The sequence below is a fragment of the Cylas formicarius genome, unplaced genomic scaffold (genome assembly GCF_029955315.1).
Source record: "Cylas formicarius isolate icCylForm1 unplaced genomic scaffold, icCylForm1.1 PGA_scaffold_7__23_contigs__length_41026272, whole genome shotgun sequence".
In the NCBI taxonomy this organism is placed as follows: Eukaryota; Metazoa; Arthropoda; class Insecta; order Coleoptera; family Brentidae; genus Cylas; species Cylas formicarius.
This window is the reverse complement of record NW_026844352.1, coordinates 5264048-5287653: the sequence shown is the minus strand read 5'-3', so window position 1 is coordinate 5287653 and position 23606 is coordinate 5264048. Positions and strand designations below refer to the sequence as shown.

The 23606-nt window shown below is 36.0% G+C and overlaps 1 protein-coding gene across 1 annotated transcript; it reads left to right on the top strand.

Moving 5' to 3' along the window:
• Window positions 1–898: 898 nt before the first annotated feature.
• On the top strand, window positions 899–22640 carry LOC132704433 (pyrethroid hydrolase Ces2e-like; the record flags this gene model as incomplete). The annotated part of the gene is made up of 9 exons (XM_060674433.1): window positions 899–914; window positions 2515–2606; window positions 4879–5010; window positions 5076–5219; window positions 14035–14568; window positions 17018–17156; window positions 17212–17387; window positions 21201–21463; window positions 21526–22640. Coding segments are annotated over 9 exons (1683 nt in total), but the record flags the coding sequence as incomplete, so codon positions are not given.
• Between the last annotated feature and the right edge of the window lie 966 nt (window positions 22641–23606).

Here is a 23606-nt window from a genome sequence, read left to right as displayed (position 1 = left end):
AAATCGATGTAATTTGAATGTGAATACACCCTGTATAAAGTGTCCTCCACATATTAAAATTTGTACTGGTACTTGCAATTTAAAATTATATTTTTTCAAATATCTTGCGACCCCTGTATTATAGACGAAACCCTAAACTCTCTCCTGACACAGTTTACGATACTATTCACAACAAATTATCACATCTTTAATCTCCGTTTCGATTAACCTTGCTTTTTGGTCCATTATTGTATTGTGTTCTTTTGTAGGCTAAAGTGTTTTTTTTATACTCTTCAATCTCTGCACAATATTTCTGAATTAATTTTCTTGAAGCAATCCTCATTTCCTTGGACTTTTTGTTGTCTTCTGTCTTCCATAAGATTCAGAATTTTTTCTGTCATCCATACTTTTTTCTTGGGTTTCTTGCCTGATTTCCATTTGCTGTCCATTTTATGTTTTATATTACGCGGTTTACGCATTTTAATAACGCGTTTCGTCGAAATAACTTGTTATTAGAGACCATAATTAATTTTCAGATTTGTGGATCGATATCCCTAATCGCGATGGACGAGCACTAACAATTTGCGTCAATTGAAAAACCCGACGATATATCGGGCGTCCCAGTAAAGTGATTTATTAGTTTACGCCTTTTGGCTAATAAGATAAATACTCTATAAAAATTGTCTTCCGATGGAAGTAGCCCCCAGGATACGCAGCCAAACGTTAGTAAGAAAAGAAAAAGGAATATGAACATGTAGAAAGTGAACCCCTGTGCAAGTAAGTTATAGTTAGAGAGTATTTTATTGTGGGCTATAACATTCGTGAGATTTATAAATTAAATTTATTGTAGTAGAATTAAATGTACATAAGAGAGCTGAAAGATTTAGGCCAAACTAAATGAAGCTAAAGAAAAGTGTAACAATCGAAACGAAGTTGTAAGTATGCCTCTTCCCCATATTTCCATGCAAGAGATATTTTATTAGTCATAGTTTTGGATTTATGGCTTTTTTACACATACCACGAAGGGCAGGTACACAAAAGACACGACGAGGTTTGCTCTTTCCTATCGATTATGTTTTTCCTGAGATGCTATCACTACTGGCAACTAAACGATTCAAATAAAATTACCACTACTTTTCAATGCCAGGGCATACGAAAAACGAATTTTGAGAAGAAATGACAAGGTCTACCTCATTTTTATAAATCTTTATGTAGTATTAAAAATATTTTAAAAACCTTTAGTTATTTGTAAAATGGGAGGAAGTTAATAATCATAAAATGTAGGAACAATCTGGTCTTTTTCGACGGGACAGTGTCAGTAATTTAGTTATACAGAGATTTTGCCAATGACGCAATTTTTAGGAATGGAAAAATTTTAATTATTTAAATTCAAAAAGCAGGCTACACAGTTTTAAGTAGTAATATTTTGCTTCCTATCAAATTTTGTTGCTTATTTTTTTCCATTCAATAATTCACTGCTAGCAATATCCTTTATCGAGAATATTGAGACAGCCAAGGCACAACTTTGAGACACACTGTAACTGACGTAATACCGATAAGCACCACTTAGATTTTGTTTAGATATTATTTTCAAGAGTCGCTGTTTCTTATAAATTGAGAAAATTTGATACAGCACCCCAGTACTGAAAAATCACGATGTACAGCCAACTTCTAATAGGCGTGTTAATGATATCATTGGTAGTAAGTTGACTCATTTTATTATCAAAAGCTAATCATAATAGGTGCATTTGAGATATTTCCAAGTCAAACAGCATACACTGTACAACAAAAAATATGAAATAAAAATTGATCAAAATGTTATTCAGAAAAATTGTTTAGAATTAAAAGTCATGCCTTAATGTCAAAACAATACCTACTAAGAGAGAAAAATATATTGTTCGAAAAATATTAACAATTTCCTTTTTTTCAATAATTTTAAACAATGTCGTAGATTATTTAAAATCAAATCAATTTAGCAAATTTTGTTCAAATCGCATCAATTTTATAAACATTCTCTTTAAGTTGCCAAATAATTGCTAATTATAATAAGCATATTAAGAAATCGCTATTTAAATATAAACATTTTTATTTTAAATGAATAATAACAATCGCAGATAATTGTCAAAAACTATAATATACAAAATAGGAAAAATAACGAATTTTAACTAATTATGAATAAAGCATATATAAAAAGCAGGAAAAATAAAAAAGAATAAACCTTACCCAAAAATTTGCCAACAATTTGAGAAGTGTGCCCGTGTTCATTGGCAAAATCAAGAAAACTTTGTGAGCACCATTGTCAAAATTGTATGTATTTGCAACAAGAAAATTTTGAATATGGGAAAAAGGCGTGAACTACAAAATCCGTTGAGTTGAGTCTGTATAACAAAGCAATGCTTGGGTCACAGGGAACACTAGAACTTCGTCTGCCTTTATAACATATTCTCTTAATTCTCCAACTTGTCAATACGATCCACTGTATACTTGATTTTTGAGGTGACCCCTTACAAAGAAATCAAGGGGTTTTATGTCCAGGGATCTCGCAGGACTGCCTGGTCACAGGTTGCCTTGTGTGGCAGTGCACCGTCTTGTTGGAAAAACATTTATTGCAGAGCCGCCACTGCAAGGTTCGTAAGATGTTCTGTTAAGTTTGTTTGTAAAAGGTTTAAATATCTCTCAGAATTTAAGTTATCATGGAAAGACTATGGATCAATTTTGTGGGTACCAAATACCAAACCAAACTTTAAATGCCATAATACAGTGTGATTACGATTCAAGAGTCCACAATTTTCATTATTATCATCTGGATGTTTGTTCATTCTTACCTTAGCGAAAACCCCATTGACTTTCAGACGCCTATACATAGTTCTACCCGGTTCAAATATTTACGGACGTTTATTTAAATATATTTTTTCGTCTTTTAATTCGTTTCTACGGTCGAGAATTGAAAACTCATGATGTAAAATAAGTGGTGCGATATCAATCTTATTTTTGGTATTTGTCCTGAATATTTCAGTTCCTATGATAAGGAAGATCTATGGCTTCTCAGAAATGACAATTTTCCTTTTCTTGTATCTACATCAGGGTACCGACTTATTATAAAACGAAGCTAAATTATATACGCTAATTAATAAAGTCCAATAATTTTTTTATTCAAAATCCCTGCCCAAATGTTGATGTTTTGTGGGTGTGGAACAGATCCCGCATTTAACTGGAACATTTCTATCATAGTTTCATAAAACTGTAATCAACTTCTAATAAAATGTTTAATTTTACGTTTTCATTAGTTTTTGGACGATCTGTGGATTTTGTTGTGGGTCTTTATGAATATTTTTCGTTAAAAAAATTAGAAACATCTCATTTGTCTCCATATTCTCCATGTTCATTATAAAATTATTGTTATTTAGACCGATAATCACTGTTCCGGTTTATGAAAAAATATTAGAGAAAGAAAAACTTTTTGTATTCTACGATAACAATGACATTTTAGTATCCAATCAGTCTGGTTTTCGTCATCAACATTCGTGTGAGTCTAATAATAGTTAATGTATGTGACAACTTCCTCAAAGCTGTTGATAGTAATAATCTTATTTTTGCTGTGTTCTTGGATTTTAGGAGAGCTTTTGAAACTATTGATAGGTTTACGTTGTTAAGAAAAATGGAAAAGCTAGTTTCAAATTAGTTCAGATCTTGTTTGTGTAACAGAAAGCAAAAAGTTTAAAAACAATTTAAAAATAGTGTTTCTGATACAATGTATCCAGTACCGCAAGGAACTGCTGTATATTAATGACATAGTTAAGGTAATTAACGATAGCAAAATCGAATTATTTGCAGATGATACAATGTTATATATAGTTGGTAGTTACATAGATCAGATGAATCGTATTATTAACAGTGAATTGAACCGAATATATGAATGGTTATGTAAACACAAAGTCAAAATTTTGTATTTTTGGGAAAAATTGAATACTGTTAACATAGAAAACATAAAAATTGAAATAAATAATGACATGCTAGTCCACGAAAATAAAATTAAGTACCTTGGAGTCATGTTAGACTCAGAACTAACGTTACGACCGCATGGTGATTATATAATGAGAAACATTTCACAAAAAGTAGGATTTATATGTAGAATAGGCCATAGTCTTTCCATGTACACCAAATACCTTTTATATAACAGCATCGCGGCATCTCATCTGAAATTTTTATCCACACTCCTTACTGAACTATATAATAAATGCGTTTCAAGTAATTCAAAATAGGGCATTCAGACAGATCTTAAAGTGTAACAGACACACTCCTTTAAACCTAATGTTAAACAAGGAATTATTTATGATGCAAATATTTTTATGTATAAGTTAAGAAATAAACTATTACCGCAATGATTTTATTTTAGTAGATAGGTATTGCTCTAACCAAATGACAATTTCTATTCTGCATAAGGGTCTCTCCGAAAAAAAAAAACTGCCAAAAATACCTTAAAAAATTGTGATAATTTCAATAACTTAATATAGTTAATAGTTATGTTGAGGCAATATGTGAATACGTCGAGATTTTTGCTCCATCTTATTTTTGTTTATATGTTGATTTCTAGTTATAGTTATGTTGTTTCTTGATTTTGTTTGTTCATGCATTTTGTAAAACTTTGCAAACAATTGTTTTTGTATGTAGCATCCCAAATTAATTAGAAATATTATTATTATTCTTTTGTTCATAAAAAGTAAGATATGCTACATGCCATATGAATTACGCGTGAAATTTAACACAAAAATGGATTTTACAAAAATGGTGTTCCAATTTTAAAAAAAGGAAATGCGAATCGTATATTTTCTGTTAACTGAAAAAAATGCTCAAAAAAAATGTTTCACACCATAAGTTTATGTTGAATATATTTTTTAGCGTTCTGATCTGTTGGTCGATCTTCCGGATGGCACAGTTCAGGGCGTAGAAACCGTAACCGAAAAATACACATACTATTCTTACCGAGGTATTCCATTTGCGAAGCCTCCGCTAGGAAATTTGAGGTTCCAGGTAAATATCCCCGAAAATATTGCGAATTTCGTATGGGTTATGATACATTTACTAAAACTTTGCAGGCTCCAGTGCCGAACGAACCATGGGCCGGAATTCTAGATGCTACGGAATACAAAAGTTGTTGCCTATCGATGACTTTTTCTGTAGATGAACCCCAACAAAGTGAGGACTGCCTCTACGTCAATGTTTACACGCCTCCACGAAATGTAAGTCTATTTTATCGTAACTTGAAAACGAAAAGTATCAACGAACAAAAATTCCGTATTGACAATTTCGGCGACAATGATATTGATGGAATTGTATACACTCTATCGAAAACTGGAAATGCGTGTGTTCATTGTTTACTGTTTATTCATTGTGTATTACGTATACGTGCCTCGGTAATGTCGTCACAAGCTCAGAAGCGAAAGCACAAAACACTGACAATTAAAGAAAAATGTGATATCCTAGACCGCCTAAATCGAAATGTACCATTAAAAAAAACGAGATGGACTATAGGGGGTCTTAGGCAGTACTCTATGATTCGACAAATTCGATAGTTCGACACTGCTCTGCCAAATGTTTGTCGGACCACCGGGGGTCCACTGTAATTTATTTCTAGTATAAACTTTGGTTAATTCTTAGCTTCAGCATTGTTACGAGTAGAGTTTCTAATACAAAAAGTTTTAATTCTGGAATGTAACCTATTAAAATTATTTTCAAACCGTTTAAAATCATCAAATGTGTTTTTCTTTTCAATGGAACCTTCTTCGTATTATAATACATATAATAAATTGTCAGCTAGATTTTCAATGGATTGTAATAATACATTTCACTTATAAAAAGTTTACCATCTATAACTTTAAGTAGCTAATAATAAATGATGATTTGGATAATTATACAGTTAGAACAATTCCGAATATAAATTATGTGGATAGTATTCTAGGGCGGTCTGATTCAGTTTTGTGCGTGCTGTCTATCGCCGTCCGACCCGCTTAATTTGTGTCCTCATAATTACACCAGTTTCCGTAGTTCTAACACATTTTAAATGCGCTAAAAACTTACCAGCCACCTTTAGTTGTTCTTCGGCAGACGTGAAGCAAATAATCGATCAAAAACAGTGCTCACACAATAGTATTTATAGTGTTTTAGCTGCGTTCCGCGTGGTCGGGCTTAGTCGTGTTTATATTTTTTTTCTAAGAGTAAGTTTGGCCGCGGACGGACTGCACGGATGGCGCCGAATATCAACAAGCAGCCAAGATGTTCACACTGTGAGAGATCAATAAAGGACAGTCAACCTTCAATATCATGTCGTGCCTGTCTGTCGTGGTTCCACAAGGGTTGTTCGGGTCTCACTAACCATGAGTTTAACAAGCAGGCAACTATGTGGAATAAAACCAAGGAAACCACTTGGGCATGCAATCCCTGCTTAGATATTGCACAGTCTCAGTCAGGAAGCAAGCAAACCTCGAATAGCAACCCTCGGCGCTCAATTGGACCGGGTGCTGCGTCGCTCCAAGATATCTCTGGTGGTGATGTCTCCAACCCAGCAATAACCCATAACCAAGTATCTTTAAACGACATAATGGAGAAATTAATAGTCATCGAGGCTCAGTATGTCAACCTGCTGGCGAGATACGAAGATCAAATCAAAGTTAATGCTGATCTTAGATCTGAAATTGCAGAGTTAAGGAATCAAATTGCTAATAACAATCGCAGTGACAGCACTACAGCCGTCGAACAAAGTCATGAAAACGGCATTCTGCAAGAAGTGCTGCAAAGACAGGCACGCATTAACAATTTGATGATTTTTAATCTTCGCCGAGACGAGAGCATTCCTGAATCACTTCAAATCTCTTCACTGCTCTCCAGCAGTGGATCTACGCAGATTGAAGTCACCAACGTTGTTTCCGTCGGTAAACCAAACCGCAATGGCTACAAGCCAGTTAAAGTGAGGCTGTCTAAACCCAGCGACGTGTCACTTGTGCTGAAGAGTAGGAGAACCCTCGCTGAGAATCACCAAATTTACGTCGAGGCAGATCTTTCTCCGGCGCAACGTAAGCATATTCGGGATATTGAAGAAGAACTGCAACATCGTCGCTCGAATGGTGAAAACAATCTGATTCTAAAATACATCCGTGGTGTTCCCACTATCGCAACAAAAAACCCAGCTCCGCCGCCACCCCAGCCAAAGAATTGACCTGTATGTACCAGAACGTTCGGGGTCTCAGAACTAGGACTCATGTCTTTTACAGTGGCGTAACTTCCTCAGGGTATGATATCGTTGCTGTTACTGAATCCTGGCTTCAACCAGATTTTCGGGACACTGAACTCTTTCCTGATTCTTATCTGGTCTACCGCTCAGACAGAAGGCAAGATCTAACCGGAGTCTCCAGGGGCGGTGGTGTCATGCTCGGTGTTCGTGACAGTTTTGAGTCCGCACTTCTGGATACCTCCGGCATCAGCAACAGTGCTCCAAGCATAGACTTTTTAGGCTGTAAGATCTCTTTAGATTACTTTGTATTTTATGTATTTTTAGTATACATTCCTCCCACTGCTGCCAACTTCGAAGTTGAGAACTTTTTTGAATCTTTGTCGTCGCTGGACTTGTTGTTTGGTGGATCTGTCTTGCTGTTGGGTGACTTCAATATTCCTTCTTTCACTGTTTCAGCTCCTGTCAATGTCCGGCATAGATCCCTACTCAACCTCAGCGCCATATTGAATCTTAAACAGCAAAACTCTGTAACTAACCTAAATCACCGTTGCTTAGATCTCGTTTTTGCCAATTTCGACGTTGCGATAGTGAGAAACGCAGTACCACTTATCGACGAGGATCCACACCATCCCTCGTTAATAGTTTCTCTCCAAGTCGCTTTTCCATACGTCTCTAATTTTCCAATCAATAGGAATGATCAAACGCAATTTAACTTTAGGAAGGCCAACTATCCTCATATGTATGAACTGATGCAGCATGCAGACTGGAATAGTGTTATGGAGTGCTCGGATGTAGACAGGACTCTAACACTTTTTTACGACATGCTAAACAATATTTTTGCCCTCTGCACGCCCACTAAAACACCGAGACGAAGGCGCTTTCCATCATGGTTCACTAAAGAAATGATCGCAACTATATTTGAGAAGGAGAAAGCTTTCCGCAATTTCAAGCAATACAAATCTGCTTATTATTTTGGCCGATATACCGCGCTACGCAAGTCAATCAAGTTCCAGTCACGCATTGCCTATACTGATTTTCTTTGTCGGGCTGAGTTGAGTATACATGATAGTCCTACCAATTTCTGGTCATTTATTCAGCGGAAGAAGGCAGATTCGCGAATCCCAGCTTCGATGTCCCATTCTGGTCAGCCATGCCAAGGACCTAATATGGTTGTTGCAGCTTTTGCTAAGTACTTTGGTAGCGTTTACACCATATCCCAGCCAGATCCCTGTTCATCTTCAGGCGTGTCCTCTAATCCGGAACTAGTGAACATACCTAAGCTTACTATCCAGGATGTCTTGTCAGCAAGCAAAGCACTCAAGAACAAAATTACCGCTGGTCCTGATGGCATACCAAGTTTTATCGTGAGAGACTGTTTCCACGCACTGTGTGCTCCTTTATGTCACGTTTTTAACCTGATACTTGAGACGGGTGTTTATCCAGAGCCTTGGAAATATGTCAAACTTTATCCTATTCTCAAAAAAGATGATCCCTCTGTTGTTGAAAACTACCGGCCTATTTCGATCTTGTGCGACTTTTCTAAAATATTCGAGATTATATTAAATAAATTTATTTTTGCTCAAATTAGAAATAAACTATCTACCCAACAACATGGTTTTTATGCGAAAAGATCATGTATCACTAACTTATGCTCCCTGTCTTCGTATGTCTGTGACTCTCTGAACAAGCAAGGTCAAGTTGACGTTACATACACTGACTTCCACAAAGCATTTGACCAGATAGATCATCACTTACTGATTGAAAAAGCATCTCATAAATTTGGTTTCTCTGATTCGCTGATTACAGTGTTGAGGTCCTATTTGGTGAATCGTCGACAGTTTGTTGAGATTGAGGGGTTTAGATCAGTTCCTTTTGTTCCAACTTCTGGCGTGCCTCAAGGTTCTAACCTTGGACCTCTGCTTTTCAATATATTTATAGATGATCTCGTATCTTCGATCATCTGCAACAAGCTTGCCTATGCGGATGACCTAAAGCTATACGAGAGCATTGAAACTGGCATGGACTGCATGACTCTCCAGGACAACATCAGTATTGTCAGTCAATGGTGTACCAGAAATAAATTGCATCTTAACATCAGCAAGTGTAATGTGGTTTCATACCACCGCACAAAAACTCCTGTAGTCTTTGATTACAATATGGATGGTACTGTCCTGACTAGACTTGCTACCTCACATTACAAAAATGGTTTCCAGTGCAATGCAAATTTTAGGATTCGTAATAAGAAATTGCAGGCATTTTTGTAGCTCAGCTACTGGTTAATTATTTTAACTGTTACGTTAGGTCCAAGCTTGACTATGGTTCACTGATATGGTCACCAATTTATCACTACCACACTCAGTCCATTGAGAGTGTGCAGAGAAGGTTACTAAAGTATCTAACGTTCAGGGAGGACGGTCTCTATCCTGAGAGGGGAGTTGATCACGATCTTCTACTAAGAAGGTTCGCTATACTGCCCCTGAGCTTGCGCAGAGACTTGAAATCTGTTTCATTTCTCTATAAGTTAGTTCATTACGGAGTTGATTGTCCGTTTCTTCTGGAACAATTACGTTTTCGTGTGCCGCGGCTGGAAGGGAGACATCAATCAACTTTCTTACCGCAGTTACCCAGGTCCAATATCCATTTTCAAAACCCTATTTACAATATGTGTGCTACCTTCAACAAACTATCATCGCACTGCGATTTATATTATGATGGTCTCCAGGCCATACTTCAGCAACTTCGAATGGCGTCGGGTTATGCGTATCGTTAGGTCTTATCCTTTTCTTTCTCTTTCTCATTCTATCCTTCTTCATTTTTTTTTAGTTTTTTAGTTTTTAGTTGTAAGTTTAGTAGATTTAAGATTGGTTTCTACGTCCCCTAGTATATATATTGGATGATTTATATTTAATATTTCCTGTAATTGGGTCATGTTACCTGTTGGAAATAAAGTGCTATTATATATATTATATTATATAAATAGATAATAATAATATAATCTTCCTTTTGAAGGCTGAGGATTTTCTTTTGTTAAGTGTTCCATCGTTTGTGTTAGGTGGCGTTTATTTTAAACGATTTACGATTATGATACAGTATTTTCTCTAACAAATACGACTTTATAGAGCGAGTCAACGAAAGAGTAAACTTCATTATCTCATTGGTTTCAAAGCTTATTAAAAAATGTTAAATGCAAATAAATAATTGAATTTTAATTATAATTGTGTACTGGCATATTGTTTCTAATAGATTAATCATGGGACACTGCTACAAATAAAATGAAATATGAGAAAAATTAATTTTTTTGAGCTTGATATTCACTAACAAATATATTTGAAAAGCTCAAATGATTTCCAATTTGGTGGCATTAAAAAAAATATTTGCTTCACAACTAATAAACGGTGAGAGTAAGTGATAAGCAAATTACACAGCTAGATCCTACAGAAAAAATGCTATAAGAACGTTTTTTAATAAATCAATCAAAATCGATAATTTTGCATTTCACCCTGTATCTCGAAAATCAAGAGGGCAGTGATAATTTTGTTGACGGCATCTCCAATACACATGAGCTGTAAATCAAAAAATTGTAGATCTCGACACAGTTAATGATGCTGTCTAAACCAAATTATGCCATCTTTCACAGGTTTTGAGAATTGTTGCCCAAAAACAACAAACCCTGTATATAATGAACAAATGGTTCGAAGTAGAGGTTATAGCCCTGGGTCTTCCACGTAGACCATTGTCCCCAAATTTTTCCCACAGAGTAAATGGTTTCCAAGAAAATAATTCTAGTCATCGCGTCTATATTCAGTGTGAGAAATAGCGATTTTCAAATGGAATTCTTTAAATATCTCGAGCAGCGTACGTGATAGACAAAAACCATAAATACAAAAATTGTAGCTCACGATGCGTCCTATATTACTGTTAGCCGTAATTGTTAGAAATTTTGACTTACTGGAAATAATTTACTTTGGAAAAGAACAGTTTTCAGAGTCTTTTAGATTTTCGTCTATAATTGAAAAACCATGTATATAATCAAAAAAATGCTCCAAATAACGGTTATAGCACCGGCTCTTCCGCGTCTCCTGGTTAAAGAATTTTGCCAATGGGATTAATAGTTTTCGAGAAAATATTTTTTTTTTCTGATCAACGAAATTATACAAAAAAAAAAACATTTTTTTAAATACTTCGCGACATTCGACGGCGCCGAGTTTCAACAGTTTAAATGTGGGTGTGGATTTCTACCCGTCTGCAAAATTTGAAGTCGATAGTTGCAAATTTAAGATGCTTGCTGCATTTCTTTATATAGCACGAAATAAATTAAACACCCTGTAAAATAGGTGAAAACCCCAAATACAAAAGTTTTTAGCTGTGCATACGGGCTATATGACCATGTAAAAAAAACTGACTATTGAAGCATAGCCTTCTAGTTATGATCAATGACCATTATAACGAGACCCCAATTTTCTCTTTCAAAAAATTTTTTGGATCCCATAAACGGTTTTCGAGAATTGACTATTTTCTTGAACCCCTGCAAACGCGATTTTTAATTTTTTAAAAATACTTCGCGTCCCCCCAGCCCACCCAATTTCAGTAGGTTTTGTTAGGAACCGAAGCACTTATCCTGTTTCATAGCGATATCCAAAAAACAGTCGAAAATCGAAAAAAAAGACGGCTGCCGAAGTTCAGAAGCGGTCATTTTTACATATCCTGTGCATCCCGTGGATTGTTGAAAAGGAGCACAATTTGAATTGTCCAACTCAAACACTTAGAAAGTTATCGTCGAAAAACTCCGGTAATAGAGAAACGAAGAACGGAGAACGGACAGACAAAAAAATGTTTTGTTTTTCGACCCTGATTCTTTCTGTACCAATGGCGGTCCCATAGGACCTACCGTTGCGAAGATCTCGAGTTTTGTGAGGAGTGTTTTAGGAGGATTTAGTGCATTTTTCAGAGATCCATAGAACACAAAAAAAATTATCAAAATCGAAGGTTAAACAAAGATTTTACAAGGGTGCACATGGAGATATTATTATGGACACAAAAGAAAAATTGAAAGTATGGAAAAACTATGTAGAACAACTGTACGAAGATCAGCGAGATGAAGAAAGTAGTGAGTATGTATGTGATGATATTGGACCAGAAATAACGAAGGACGAAGTAGAACACATCATCAAGGAAATGAAAACCGGGAAAGCTACGGGACTGGATGAAATACCAGCAGAAATTCTTAAACTCATTGACAATCATAACATACATCTTCTAACACATCTCTTCAACAGTGTATACAAAACTGGAATTTTACCGAAAGAGTGGCTACAATCAACATTTATAACTATCCCCAAAAAGACCAACGCAAGACAGTGCTCGGACCATCGTACCATCAGCTTAATGTGTCACATACTTAAGGTACTTCTGAAAATCATCCATCGCAGAATATATAAAAAGTTAGAAATAGATATTGAGGATACGCAGTTCGGTTTTAGGAATGGACTAGGGACTAGAGAAGCACTGTTTGCCTTCAACGTATTAACGCAGCGGTGCTTAGATGTAAATCAGGATGTGTACGTTTGTTTTCTGGACTACAATAAGGCATTTGACACCGTCCAACATAAAACACTCATTAGACTGCTTAAAAGTAAAAACATTGACTCTAGAGACATAAGAATAATAAATAATTTGTATTACCAACAAGAGGCCGTGATAAGGGTACACAATGAGGTGACAGACAGAATAAAAATAAAAAGAGGTGTTAGACAGGGATGTGTCTTATCACCATCTCTGTTCAACCTATACTCCGAAGAAATATTTAAGAGAGCACTCCAAGATGAAACAGCTGGAGTAAAGATTAATGGCTTACCCGTTTGTAATATTAGATATGCCGATGACACCGCGCTAATAGCAGAAAATATGGATGATCTACAGAGAATTACGAACAAAATTGTAGAAGTAAGCGAAGAGTTTGGGCTATCACTCAATACAAAGAAAACTAAATTTATGATAATTACAAAAAAATCTATTATAAATACAAACCTTTATATAAAGAATGAACAGATAGAACAAGTAAGGAATTATAATTATCTGGGGACGAACATTAACGAGACAAATGACTATTCCAAAGAAATCAGAATAAGAATAGAAAAGTCCAGAAGTGCTTTTAATAATATGAGGAAATTGTTGTGCAGCAGGGATTTGAGCTTAAGTTTGAGAGTGAGGATGCTTAAATGCTATGTTTTCTCGGTCCTCTTGTATGGCGTGGAGGCCTGGACTTTGAATAAACAATGCCTGAATAAACTAGAAGCTTTTGAGATGTGGACGTACCGAAGAATTTTAAGGATATCCTGGACGGACAGAATGACAAACGAACAAGTACTTGTGAGGATGGACAAGCAACGTGAAATAATGGATACGGTCAAAATAAGAAAATTGCAGTATCTGGGGCATATTACACGCGGAGAAAAATATAAATTGCTACAACTGATTATGCAAGGTAAAATCCAAGGTAAACGGAGTATCGGAAGGAGAAGGATGTCATGGTTGCGTAATCTGAGAGAATGGTTTGGATGTAACTCCAACCAATTGTTTCGTGCTGCAGTCTCAAGGATACGAATTGCATTGATGATTGCCAACCTTCGCAGCGGAGATGGCACGTGAAGAAGAAGAAGACAGTTCTTAAGTTGAACACACTGTATATTTGTGAAGCCCTTGACGGATGCAATTATACAGGTTGTCAAAATTCAAATTAAACATACAGTTATTTTAATCGTACAATCCTAAGATGTTACGATGTATACGGAGTTAAAAAAATCATAATTTTTCTGTTTTCTCGCCAGATAACAGAGAAACTGCCGGTAATGCTGTCGATATATGGTGGAGCGTTTGGAACCGGATGTGCCGCAGCTACTGTCTCAGACCCCCACCCTCTTGTGGCAGAAGACGTCATTGTGGTTTCGTTCAATTACCGTGTCGGTTTGTACGGTTTCCTGAGTACCAACGACAGCGTGATTTTAGGCAACGCCGGACTTAAGGACCAACTCTTGGCGATGAAATGGACCCAGAAGAACATTGAATTTTTCGGCGGCGATCCAGACAAAGTGACTATATTTGGCGCGAGCGCCGGTGGCATATCAGTCGGGATGCATGTAGCGAACAAGAAATCGACAGGATTATTCAGAGCCGCGATCTGCCAGAGCGGCTGTGCGCTAACGCGATTATCTTCCACGTCTCAACTTGATCCGAAGAAAGCTGCCTACGACATTGCCAGATCTATCAATCCCCTGATCTCGCAGAGCAGCGAGGAGATCAGGGATTTCCTGCAGAGTGTACCGGCGGATGTTTTGACTAACGCTTACAACGCAAATCCCCAGGTAAGTGTAAAGTTGTTTTGAAATTCAGGGTGTTTTCTAAGTGAACGTCAATAACTTTGGGTCTGTTTTAAAAAGATACAGAGTGGTAAAGTATTTAGAAATAAAATACATATTTTATTAATATTTGTAATACCACTTTAGATATTCTAATGAAATTTGGCACACATGTATTATGTATCGGTTTTTGCCAATCATCCTGCTGGCTTCTTCAGAGCTTCACTGAAACTGCCTCGTACTTTACTCTCTACCTTCTTATATATTGTTTGAGAGGGCGGAGCTAAATGAGGAGCATACAGACAGATCATATCGTCAACTTAAAAAAGATCCTACGTCATCTATGGATCGCAACCTTAAATCTGTTATTAAGGCTTCTTCTCTATCAGACTCCGTGAAAAAATCTGTTACCCCACATAACTCTAAAATTCCTCGTCTCTACGAACTTCCAAAGATTCACAAACCAGGATTACCCCTTCGACCTATTGTCAGCACCATTGGTTTTCCAACATATTCTCTAGCAAAATATATAGCTTCATTATTAAAACTCCTTACGGGGAAAACTGACAGTTTCGTACTTAATTCCTTTCACTTCATTGGACAATTAAAAAGCATTACATTGAATAAACAAGATATTCCGGTTAGTTTCGACGTTACGAAAGTTCTTATTCCTGAAACTCTGGACATCATTTCAGATATATAGAAGACCGAGAATCTAGAACCAAACTTTCTCGCCTTAATTGAAAAATGCTTGTCGGGAACATATTTTTAATAATAATAATAATAATAATAATAATATGTCTTTATTCATGTTGACAGAATATTTACAAAAACTTATAAAGTAGGTGGCGGTATTCAACAGAGTTGCTCATACAACCACCAGATTAACCAAATAACATATAAAATATATCCAAAACACAGACTAAGAGAATAACAAGATTTTCTTATAAAGGTCAAATTTTTGAACAAACGTCGGGAACAGCTATGGGTTCTCCACTGTCACGAGTCATCGCGAATATATTTATGGAAGCCTTTGAGAAGAAAGTTCTCGATACCTTTCATCTAAAACCAAAATGATGGAAACGCTACGTCTAGACATTTTTGTTATTTGGCCTCACGGTCAAGAAACCCTAGTAGATTTTCTTAGACATTTAAACTGTATAGACCCTAACATACGTTTTACTATTGAATTGGAAACTAATAATAACCTTCCATTCTTAGATATTCTTATCAATAGAAAATCCGAGACCTTAATGCATGGTCACACCACCATCCGGGCCAAAAATCATAGGTTATCAATTCTCTTGTTTACAGAGCCGTAACCGTCACTGAACCCAGAATTAAAACACTTTATATCTGCTCTTCTCTCTAATAATTTCCCACATTAAAGATACTAAGCGTTCCATCAAAAAATACACTTCACCACAACCTTCCAATAGCAATGAGGCCGAAAGCAATCCTACATTTATCACTGTGATCCTTCCTTACATTCAAAACATCACTGACCACATATCAAAAGTTCTAAAGAAGTATAACGTCAAAACCAGATTTACATCTTCGGTCCGTTAAAGACAAAATTCTATTTGAGATGTCAGGAGTTAACAGCATTCCATGCATATGCGGCAAAGAATACATTGGAGAGACCGGACGAAAAAAATCAACTAGACTCAGAGAACCCGAAAGAGCCTTACGACTAAGACAAGTAAACTCATCAGCTGTTGCCGAACAACTAAAATTCTTGCATGTAATCAGTTCTTCTTCCAACGAAAAATCCGAGAGTCTATAGAAATCTATAAACAACCTAATAATCTTAACCGCGACTCAGGTCTCTACCTGTCACCAATATGGGAATCAGTCACCCGAGACGGAGTTTGTGCCCCTCATTTAGCTCCGCCTCCCTCAAACAACATATAAGCAGGTACAGAGTAAAAAACGAGCCAGTTTCAGTCAAGCTCTGAAGAAGCCAACAGGATGATTAACGAAACGTCAGCAAGTTCGTAAGTTCGGAAGTTTTGTAAAAAGTATTACAGTAGCCTGTGGAAATTTCTTTAAATGTACGAGGCATCACGAGGCTTTATTTAGTGCACCACAATTTTTAAAACATGAACCAGTGACGGGTGCACGAAATTATATATTTTTCCTATTTCCGATTTTTACTAACCAATCTTGTTTAATAAGTCCTCTACTGATTAAAGTTTCATACACATTTTTTCAAATCTGTTTTGTATCAAGCCACAAATTACATTTTTATATTTAAAGAAATATATCAGAAAGAAGCCATATGCCTGGCCCACCCCTGCCTTGTCACTCAAGTGACTTTGGGTGTGTCTTTGCTCAATAACAATAATTAATAACATAGTTGAGGTTTTATTGGTGACTGGTGACTATACTGGGGGTAGTAATGAGGCAATTAATGTGTATTAGAGGAATTGGTTATCTAAAATCGTTTTTACAGACAGGACCCATAATAGAAGTCGACGATGAAAATGCGTATATAACGGAGCCTCAATTCCATTCGATCGAATCTGGAAACTTCAACCAAGTGCCTCTCATGATAGGAACAACTGCCGCCGAATTACTTACGTTTTACGGGCGTGAGTAGTGACGAACGTTAATTTTGAATTTGAAAAATAAAATTTATCGTTTCAGTTCTGTGGGCTGAACTTATAGCCATCGCACTTTCTTTTGATTTGAATGAGGAGTCGTTGATACCCTTCAGCCTGAACCCATTGCCGGGTACCAATTTGACCAAAGTTGCAGGTTTGATCAAACAAGCCTACTCTGACAATGAATCATTTGTGTTAAATTTGGGCCCATTTATTGAGGTAACTACTTCTATCACGTTCTAACTGCTTTCGACTAAATAATACTAAATACTAATTTTTTCTACTTTGGTGATGTTTTAATCTAACTAGAATATTTTCTTTTATCAACAATAACATAATATTTCGCATTCGTATCGTCATAATAACAACATATATTTTTGTGCTTATATTCACCGCGAACTATGGAGATAGTCCAAATATTACCGTGATGTACAGTGCGTTCAATTCATCTTCATAACATTTTAATTGGCTCTAACTTTGTAAACAAAAAAAAAGAAATGTAACGATTAAAACAAAACGCTACTAATTTTCTGATATATAAACCTAAATCATATTTTTTAAAATGGAAAATGGATTGCAATGGTGTATATTTTAGTCCACTCCTTTTTGAAAAATCGGCAAAAATACAATACTTATTTACAATAATTATTAACAAATTGAAGTAGAACAAAAACACTAAAAATGACAAGACACACTAAAATAAAAAAAGTCTTTGACTATTCTAAATACTGCTATATGTGACCACCACTTTCCTGAACACATTTCTCATACAGTCTAATTGTATAATGTCTTACATTTAGTAAGGTTTCCGGGTTGTCTCTTAACTGATTGATTGCCTCTGAAATCCTTTAAACGCCATTAAACTTAAGTCGGGACTGTTGGCTGGCCAATCCATAGTTCCGCCGTTCACTAACCAACCGCAGGGATATTCTATGTTAAGAAAATTTTTAACTTGCACAATATTGCGATAAAGGGCACCGCCTTATATATATTGGTGCTCTAAGAGTTGCAAAATAATGATCTCCAGTTAAGTTTTGATCTATAAATATCGGACCCAAAATATGCCTATCTATGACACCACACCATACATTAATTGATTGGTAACTTGGGTTTCTATTTCTATTTGTCTAGGATTATTTTTGTATTTTGTCTATTACAACCCTTTCTTGTAGTAAACGAACTTTCATCAGTCTATAAATATCTTTCAAAAAATTATTATTCTCATTTAAATAATGTAAACAAAACTGCATCCTCCTTTGACATTATTCTGCTCTTAGTTTTTGAGTTTTACGAAATTTAAATATTTGTATTCTCTCAAAACCGAATGGATTGATCCCCGGGAAATACCTGCCTCTTATATATACTATAGTAATAGAGGAAACTGGATGTGCTTCAGAGAATAATAATATGCTTGCCTTATTTTATTCATTTAAAACATTATGATTCCGGCATACCTTTTTAGCATTTAATACATTACCGTTTTATGCAAATTTTTTTGCCCGCCTTGGAAATATCTGTTTTGAGGGAACTGAACGCTCTGAATGCGGTTGCACTTTTATCATTATATTAATATGTCAAACATATTAATATTTTGATTTGTCAGTCAGCGCGTTCTTTGAAATTATATACAAATTTTTCTATTTTGCCGATTTGTCAAAAACAAGTGGACTAAAATATAAAGTTTGCTACGTCATTGCAATCGGAATAAGATATTCTATTAAACTCATATATAATATGTTCCATTTAAAAAAATATGATGTAGGTTGATTGATTAAATTTAATTGTGTTTTGTTTTATACGTTACTTGGAAAAAAAACTTGGCTACTAACCCGACTTTTCGTTTTTTGGTTTACTTCGATATTTCTAAAAACAAAGAGGTTACAGCCAATTAATAGGTTATCAAAATATATCACATTTTGACGAAACAAAATTTGTTCTGACGTTCAATATGAGATCTAAGGAATAGGATTGAATGAAATAGAACTTTATTAGAGTGTACAAAATAACATTGATGCAATGTCGAAGAGAAGTAACTAATACCTATTATATTAAAGACAAATCTAATATTAAGAGTATATAAAATTTGAAAATTCATTATTATTATGACTAAGCAACTCCAAATATTCAATAGTGTTATCAAAGACATTATGAGCAAAAAAAATATTTCATTTTTGTTAGTAAGGTTTATGCAAATATGTTGAAAAAATAAGAATTAATACGCATATTTTTAAGAGTTAAGTGTTTTTTCCTTGTGGATGCCGCAGGGTTCACTTTAGCTGTTTCATCAACTGTTTTACCCGCTGCATGAGAAACTTCATAACTACAAGAAACGTGTGTCCATCTCAATTATTACCATCACAATAAAATGTGCTATTAAATCTATCAAATTGTTGTAAGCCATAAGAGACTTCTTCTTTGGTAAGTATGTGAAAATATCTTGCAGAAAATGTATATTACGCAGTTATTAGAGTGTTCAGTATTTTTTTTAATGAAAACTTCTTCAATAAACAGACTTAGTTTAAATTTAAAAATAGAAATGTAATTTTTTACTGTAAAATAAACAATTTAAAGGTTTAGGTAAATGCAACGATTATAACCAATTTTGAAGGTGGTTGATCCTTATTTTAACATAATTTAATAATAATTTATTTATTGACTTTAACAACTCTACGGTTTACACAAATCAGCAAAAACATTAAGCAAAATCTACATATATGTATAATTACAAAGCCACCGCGATATAACACAAAAAACGCTAACCATTATTAAAATTGGCAATAACGTAATCAAATGAGTAATAAGCCCCATCCCGCAGTTCTCTGACTCTTAGAGGCAACAGATTGAAGAATTTAGGTTCATATTTCTTATAATTTCTAGTCTTTGCAATTCTTGAGTAGTAAATCAACATATCATTTCTGTTTCTGGTGAGATGATGGCAAAGATTAATATGAATCGGATATTGATCCTGGTTGCTTTTAGTATGCTTTAATGCCGAATAAATATAATAATAGGGAACAGTTAATAATTGCAGATCTTTAAACTTTGCTCTTCATCCTCATCGTCATCCCTAAAATTCAACTGCGTCATCGCCCTGATGGCTCACCTTTATATCGAAAACACTCTTTCGGTATGTGAGGACTAACACCAAACCAAAATTGCGTAGCTGAATAATCCTGTAAAGAGTGAAAAATATACCATTCTATCTATACTTTGAGAGACCTCGCCGACCAAACCGCGCAACAATCGCAGAGCTTCTCGCAAAGACCAATAATGTACTGTCAATAACGTCAATTTCGGATCAAGCAGAACCCCAAGACAGTTCACATGTAATGGATTGTTGAATGTTGACTCGAGTAAAGATAATATAATTTGTTGTTTTTGATTCATTGAGGTTAAGTTTGTTATCACGAAACCAATCACTAGCCCCAGACTATGCCTCCTCTATCCTGTGCACCAAGTCGTATCACCATCCATTCAGGAACACGATCTGCCTCCTGTTAAAAAGATAACTTTAAAGGAATCCAACCAATGAGGGATCCACACCATACCACTGTAATTTACTCATAACGAAGACAAGAAACACTTCAAAGGAATTTAATATTTTGTGCAATCTCCATCCACATCAATCCCAGTTTGAAGTCTTGAAAGGAGTTATGAAGTTTTCTTCAAGCGACACTTCTTCCCATACTGCCTGAATACCTTGCCCTAAATCTTTGCACTTTTGGAGGCATAAAATTTCTTCAATGCAGCTGTTTCAACATTAACCTCCACATGTTTTTGATTGGGTTGATGTAGTGTTATTTCGTCCATACACTTTTCCCGATTTTCACTGCTATGTTGTTTAACTCTAACGTTTAAAGGCCTTCTTGTTTCTCCGATATATGACTCTCCACATTCATAGGGTATTTGGTAAATACTTTCACTTTCTTGGCGTGAATGGTGGGACATAAATCGGAGAAACAAAAAGACCTCTAAACGTTAGAGTTGAGGAACAATAAGCGGTGAGATCAAACCAAAATGGTTGGTTTTCAGTTTGCCAGTGACACCGACTTCGTACGATCGTCGCTCAAACATGCCGAACTTCAATCCAACTACACTCCTGTCTATTTCTACCAGTTCTCATATTCCGGACCAGTGGGTCAATTTCATGTGATTGTTGATGGTGCCGGAAAAACGGGACACGGAGAAGATGAGATGTATCTCCTCGACGTCCCACTTTTCCAATTAACCACAGAAGAGGAGTTTCTAACTAGAAGGAGAATGGCCAGACTATGGACCAACTTTGCCAAGACGTTGTAGGTTACGTTCTCGCGAGTCCGCATTGAAAATAGCGGAGGATTTTTATTTTTTATTATAGGAATCCAACTCCTGATGAGACGGACCCGCTTCTTAACGTAACATGGCCTCAAGTTTCGGGCTCAAATATTCCTTACCTGGATATAGATGCCACTCTGCTGGTCAAGCCCGGTAAAAAGGTTAAAGAAATGGCAATGTGGAATGAGGTTTTCTACAAATATGGCCAGAAACCCTTCCTAGGTTTCTAATAACTTTGAAAAATATAAGTTTTGGACAGCAAATTAGATTTTTATTTAACTTGCCACGTCTTTTTTCCACTGAAGATGGAGGGGAGACCGAAGCAATCCTACTATACTTTGCTCACTTTGCTACCGCTTGGAAGCAGTAAGTATAGGGCCCAAGCAGCTCAGTTTCTCAAAATATGGGCGGGGTATAAAAAAAGAAAGTAAATAAATCAAAGGTTGGAAACCTTTGCCAGCTAGGACAAAACCCCAACCTACACTATAAGTTAGTGATAGTGACTAGTGTCCTTGCTCACTAGCCACCGAACAAACTCACAAAGTTAACAAAGTTCGAACCCAAATAACCAAAAACCAAATAAATAATTAATAAATAAACCGGCACGTCAGTTTAAATCTCCATATATTGGCTCAAGTACACACTAAGCACAGGAAGCTTGGTTACGATCGATCGTTTACAAATAACTCTTACAAATGTTTCTATAATTGGGTACTTTATCTTTACCTTAACTGAGCTCTTTAATTTATATTGATATTTAAAAATTGAAATTGTATTTAATAGGAATAAAATTAACCGAAACGTAAATAGAGGCTTATCTGTGATCCTCCAGTTACCAGCAACGAACGAGTCGGGCAAGCTCTAAGATGGCTGTCCTGTATACTGCCTACGGGTTCACCAGTCAGTGGGATAGGCACGAATGCTTATCACTCTTGGACGAGGAGATATGCACTGCAACGTCCTGAACCGAGCTAACTTGAAGACTTGAAGAATTCTTGGGTTGCAGAATTCATAACACGTGCCGTCCACGATGTAAGGAGGCACCAAATCCAATTGAACCGGAACTGGGGAAGCCAGTACCAAATGGGAAGCCAAAACCAGTCCAACAATCAAAAACTGGTTCCAAAAGGAAAACCAAATCCAAAACCAAAATCAAAACCAAGAACCAGAACCAAAAAAACCCTACAAAACAAAATAATGAGTTTCGGAGTTCATAATTACTTGCAGTGTGAAATAAATTGTGAAATTTACGCCTGATGATCGTGGGTGGCGGTGAAGAGTGCCAGGTGCTGGGTTGGTTAGCTTTAATCCAGCCTAAGCTGTAATGTTGGGGACGTCCAAGCAAAATACTACCAACAAGACGACGATCCGCAACTTCTATACGATTTCAATCCGCTTTAATCCTCGAAAACTACGAGATGCCACAAACTTATTCGGATTGAAATCTTGCAACCACTTGCACCGGCGGGAATCGTAGAGCCAATGAAAGAAAGACCGATGAAGTTTCACAAAGTTCCAAAAAGAGACCGATGGTGCTGGCAATACGATGTTCGGTTCCAACACCACTAGGGTCAATGGGCCAATAATGACAGACGCTAATCAATGCAAGGAGACTAAATATTACCTAACTACTACCCGCTATTACCAATAATAGTCAATTATTACACACACATGAATGAGATTACACAGTAACGTCTTAGGAAATTGAAGACGAACGTGGGCCAAAGGTCGAGTGCTTCACTGTACTAATGGCCGAGTGCATTCGCGTTGACAGAGGATTGAAATATAACCTCTCCAAAAAGCAACAAGTGTAAATAAATGAAAGTAAGGGACAAGAATAGAAATTGTCGTTAGTTCGGAAATATGAAGGAATACAGGACGATCGTCTCGTGCAATCCAACCGCATTCCGCAGTAACATCTTAAATTGCAGCAAAAATGCAAGGACTTACACTTACTTACATTTATTTTAGGACATGCAAACCGCACCAAGCAATTAAACAGTTACAGTGTGTTCGAACAGAATGAAGTAGCAATACCAGTAGTTTTGAGGATTAAGACAGTGTGTAATTGTGAGAATAAAACATTTAATAGGTAGTCTCCGAGCATTATTAACCTACATGTGA